Here is a 5504-nt window from a genome sequence, read left to right as displayed (position 1 = left end):
GTGATAATTTGACTTCTTCCTTTCCAATTTATATCCCTTTGATCTCCTTTTGTTGTCTAATTGCTCTGAACAGCCACTATTCTTAACCATGGAGCTACATCTCCAATTCCAACATGAATGATTTTTTTATACAATAATTTTATTAAGTCTTTGAGAATTTCATACATACATATGCTGTATTTAGATCATATTTACCCTTGGCTCTTTCCTCTAACTTCTCCTGAATCTACTTTTCCACCCCCTTCCTTCTTGGTCTTTATTTTTAAATAACTGACTAAATTCAACTTTTGGGGCCCCATTTACTCACTGCTGTGGGATTATCTTCCCAGGGACCATATTTGTAAAGAACATTCCTCTTTCTCTCCTAGCAGCCCTCCCCTGTCAGTAGCTCCTCATGTCAGCCCCTTCTCCACCCACGCTGTCACTGACTGCTTTATCTTATATGGGTCCTGTACAGGCAACCACAGCTGTGATGCACCGTGAGAGTAGTGGTCCTATCATGTTCAGATGGCTGCTGTGCCCTGGTCCTCCCCAAAGTGTGGTTCTTAATCCCAGTGCCCCCCTAAAGAAACCAAATGTAACTTCAGGCTTTTCCACCCAGGCCCCACTTCCCAAGTAATGACTCAGAGACTTGTTATTCATTTAAAAAATGCCCAGGCCATAAGACAGGCTTGTTCCTATTAGCTCATGACTTATTTAACCTGTTTATACTATTCTCTGTCTGCCACATGGCTAGTTACCTCCTCAGTTTCATACATCTGACTTCTCTGGAGTCTGGTTGGGGAAATCTCTGGCGCTTGACTCTATCCCAGAGTCCTCCTCTCTCCACCAGATGTCCTACCTTCTAATCCTGCCTCAGCTTATTTGCCATCAGATTTTTATTGGCACGTGATGCTTTTACAGAGTACCAAAGATTATCCCTACCAACAAAAGACCCAGGAGTTTGTGTTTCACTTATGAAATTCTTGAGGTTTTGGGATTACTAGGGAGAGTTGGTTTGTGCTCTTCTAGAGTCTTCTGTTAAAATACACCTCTGTAAAAAGGTGCTTTCTTTTCTAGGGCTTGATCAGAATGCTGCCTTGGTTTTAATTTGGTTTCTCTAGCAGAGAAGGGGGGTAATGGCTAGCCTTTGCAACGGGGATTGTCTTATCAGGCCTGTGAAGGAAGAGGCATTTATAGATTTTTAAATAGTTGAGGAAAAATAAAAATAATGTTTTGTCATACTTGAAGTTCAGATCTCGGTGCCCTGACTTTTTATTGGAAGCAGCCAAACTCATTTACCTGTGGTGACCCATGCATGCTCTTCTGCTGCAATGTTGAGCTATTAGTAGTGACTTTACAGCCTGGACTATTCACTACCAGGCTTCCTGTAGGAAGACTTTGCTGACCTCTATTCTAGAGGAACACTTAAAGATGTTCAGGATTTATATTCCATTTTTTTTTAAGTTTTATTGCATTATGATGAGAAAAGATACATGATTTCAATTTATCTGAATTTGTTAACATTTAAAAACATATTTTAAGTAAATAGAATTAAATCACATTCTTGTTTCCCTTTTGTACTCCAACTCCTCCCAGAGACCCCCCTTCAATACTTACAATATCTTTTTTGTCATATTTTTAAAAATTTATAAAATAATATAACAACAAAAATTAGTATTATAAAAGTTGTTTGATATAAAACAACAATCAATTTAACAGTCTTATGTAGATGCTTGTCTACAGCAATACTGAAAATACATACATTTTTCTCAATATAAATTTTAAATAACTCTAAACATATTAATTGCATATTTTAAGATAATACATCACTACTAGTACTTTCTTAAATGAACATAAATATATAAAGTGTTTTTGTTTGTTTGTTTGTTTGCTTGCTTTGTATTTAATAGAGCTTAAAATCTTGGCTCTTACTGTGGTACAAGCCCCAAATAAGAACAATTTTTAGACATTGGTATATTCCAAATTTTATCTAATACTTTCTTCTATTAAAAAAAAGCCCACAACTTCCTATAGCTAAAATTGACATGCAACAAGTCACCCATGTTTCAGGTGTAAATTTTGATAATTTTTTTCAACCAAGTAAGTACTTATGAAGCCACTGTGTCCATCAAGATTTAAAGTATCAGCCAAGTGTGGTGGTGCATCCCTGTAATCTATCACTTAAGGGTAGAAGCAGAAGGATCAGGAGTTCAAGGCTAGCCTTAGCTATTCGATGAATTCAAAGCTAGTCTGAAGTACATAAGACTGTACTCCAAAACAAAGCACAGTGAAAGGATCGATTTCCTTCTAAGATTTTCATGTGTCTCTTGGAAATCCTTTGCTTTTGCTTCATTATCCTCAACAACCATGGATAGACCTTCTGTCACCAGAGATTACATTTTCTAGAGTTTTTGAAAGGAAGGAAGGAAGAATGAAAGGCAAGAATGAAAGAAAGGAGAAAGAAAGAATTTACAGTGTGTACTTCTTATGTATGTGTGCTATCCTGGAACTCACTATTGTAGATCATGCTGGCCTGAAACTCACAGAAATCTGCGTCTACCTCTCTAGTGCTGGAATTAAAGGTATACAGCCCCAGCGTGTGGGAGCCATAGACTGATGTCAGCATTTTTATTTTTATATTATTGCTTTCTATCTTAATGTTTGAGAAATGGTTTCTTACTGACCTTGAAGCTTGTCTTAGTTACTATTTTACTTCTGTGAGGAGAGACCATGACCAAGGCAACTCATAAAAGAAAGTATTTGATTGGAGCCTTGCTTGTGGTTTCAGAGGGTTAGTCCTTGATCATCATGGCAGGGAGCAGGCAGACATGATATTGGAGTAGTAGTTGAGAGCTTTACATCCTGATCCCTAGGTGAGATAGACAGAGACAGACATAGACTGGCTGAGGCTAGGTCTAGCAGGCTTTTGAAACCTCAAAGCCCACCCCCAATGACAGACTTCCTCCAACAAGGTCATATCTCCTAATCTTAAACTGGGAACCAAGCATTCAAACTACCACAGAGCTCATTATTTTGGCTAGGCTAGCTGGCCAGTAAGTCCCAATATTCTGTCGGTTTCTACTTCCCCAGTAATGTGATTACAGATGCCTGTTTCACTTCTGGTTTTTAGTGTAGATTCTATGGTTTGAATTCCCATTTCCATGCTTGCAAAGCAAGCACTTTACTGACTGAGGTATCCTCCAACCATATATGGTCAGTCAGAACTAAACTCAGGTCCTCTGGAAGAACACTACATGGTGTTAACCACACAGCCATCTCTCCAGCCCAGACTTTTGTTTATATGTATGCTTTCTTACTCTAGGGTAAATACTTAGGGGTGAAATGGCTTGACTAGAAGAATGTTGTAGGGGCTGGAGAGATGGCTTTTTAGTTAAGAGAAGGCAGGTCTTTCAGAGAATCCTGGTTCAGTTCCTCACACCACAGGATGGCTCCCAACTGTAATTCTAGTTTCATGGGATCTAATGACCCCTACTGTCTTCAATAGCACCAGGCTTGCACATAGTACAGACATACATTGGAGGGAAACACTTATACATAAAAAATAATAAAACACATTTTTTAAAAAAATGGAGAAGAGAAGTGTATGTTTAGCTTAAGACAATGTCAGAGTGTTTTAAAGAGGGTGGCCATTTAATATCCCCACGATGGTCTTGAATATCAGTTGGCTTCAGAAGGGCCAACATTTGCATTATCCAACAATGCCTGCACTATCTATTTGTTTAAAGTATAAGGAAGAGTTTGTGACAACCAGAATAATTTAGGTTGTGTAGTCTTGGCGTCAGTGGATACAATTCTTACAATTAACTTTGAGGTTTAAATGACCATATTTATTGAGAAAAGTGACTGAAGACATGGAATTCTCTAGAATCCCTCCATTCATGTGGTCCAGGTCTTTACTTTTTACTCATTAGAGAACAAATGTCATTGCAATTTTAACCATCAATTGTATAACTTGATCTCTACACTTTCTTTCTGGTCAAGATCTTCTGAGACATCTACCATGCTTGTAGATCATAATAGAGCTTGTCTGAACAGCTTCTGGGCAGTACTGCTAGGACTAGACATTAAGCTCTGGGCCGAAACCCAGGAACATGCTTAGTTAATTTCCTTTAGGAGACACTGCAGTTGAATCTGTTGTGTATTTGTTTTAACCTCAGTATGATAATTTAGGGGGCCTCGTACTTGCACTATAGTGACAATAAGTATTATTCAGATGCAACATATTGGATTTCAAATGAGTTCTCTGGTTACTAAATTGGTGCAAGCTTCTTTGTGATTTATTTTCTGTTTTTTTTTCCTCTTTGTAGATAGTTTTACCCATTGTTGCTACACTTGTCGACTTCAAACTCACCCCTTTCCTCTCTCTCCTACTCCTTGACTCACAGTCCCCCTCCTTTCCTAGTTTAGATAGTATTTGAGTCTACTACAGAACCTATGGGAACAAATTAATACTTTAATGTTCAGTAAAAGGTCTCCTCTGCCTTCTAGAGTAATGATCTTAAAGAGTCTGTGTGCTGAGTTCATTTGAGCACTGGGTTTGGAATGGTTGCTTCTGCTAATCAGTGAAGTTTATATACACATTGCTTCTCTCTCTCTCTTTCTCTCAAAAATGCTCTGTTTAGAACTATTTTGGTGGAAAACTCTCTGCTCAAGGGAAAATGCCTTGGATTGAATATAATAATGAAAAAGTGTCTGGCACAGAATTCATAATCGACTTTCTGGAAGAGAAACTTGGAGTGAACTTAAACAAAAACCTTGGCCCCCATGAAAGAGCTGTCTCAAGAGCTGTGACCAAGATGGTGGAGGAGCACTTCTACTGGTGAGTCCCTGCTGAGTCTCCCCAATCCCCACCCCACTGGCGCTACCCAGGTAGCCCAAGGTCTCTGTCAAATTTCTGACACTTACTGTTTTAAAAGTTTTGTGTTAAGTTTATCACCTTTCTTAAAGGTTTTATCAAAAAACAAACATAACAAACAAACAAAAAACAAAGCAAGCCCTTTGATTTAGGGCGTAAGTTCTGCCTCTTGTCCCCAAGCATCTAGATAAGGACTCCACAGGTATCACTATAGAGTCTATCGCAGCCATTATCACTCAACTATACCAATAAATCTGGCAGACTTCATTTCAGTAAAACTGTCATGCACATTGAAACTTGGATTTCATTGATAGTAACATGATCTTCCTTTGATCTTTTCCCAACCACATACACACGAAAAACTTTTACAGTCCATGTGTTGCAGTTTCCTGGATTTTAGTGAGGGGCATATATCAATTTGTGGGACTCATCAGTACAAACTGTTGAATAAAAGCACATCAGATGCTGGGCAGTGCTGGCACATGCCTTTAATACCACACTCAGGAGGCAGAGAGAGTCAGCTCTCTGAGTTTAAGGCAAGTCTGGTCTACAAATCAAGTTCCAGAACAACTAGGGATGCACAGAGAAACTCTGTCCCAAACAACAACAACAAAGAGAGAGAGAGAGAGAGAGAGAGAGAGAGAGA

The 5504-nt window shown here is 38.7% G+C and overlaps 1 protein-coding gene across 1 annotated transcript in view; it reads left to right on the top strand.

Annotated features, from left to right (window-relative positions):
* The window catches only part of Faxc (failed axon connections homolog, metaxin like GST domain containing), a 74454-nt gene that overhangs the window by 16234 nt on the left and 52716 nt on the right, over positions 1-5504 (top strand). The window contains exon 3 of the mRNA XM_031366492.1: positions 4626-4822. Coding sequence (XP_031222352.1) covers positions 4626-4822 — 197 coding nt within the window. The remainder of the gene's footprint in view (positions 1-4625; positions 4823-5504) is intronic.

The sequence above is a fragment of the Mastomys coucha genome, unplaced genomic scaffold (assembly GCF_008632895.1).
Source record: "Mastomys coucha isolate ucsf_1 unplaced genomic scaffold, UCSF_Mcou_1 pScaffold14, whole genome shotgun sequence".
Lineage (NCBI taxonomy): Eukaryota > Metazoa > Chordata > Mammalia > Rodentia > Muridae > Mastomys > Mastomys coucha.
The sequence above is the reverse complement of the archived record's forward strand: the minus strand, read 5'-3'. Positions and strand labels throughout refer to the sequence as shown.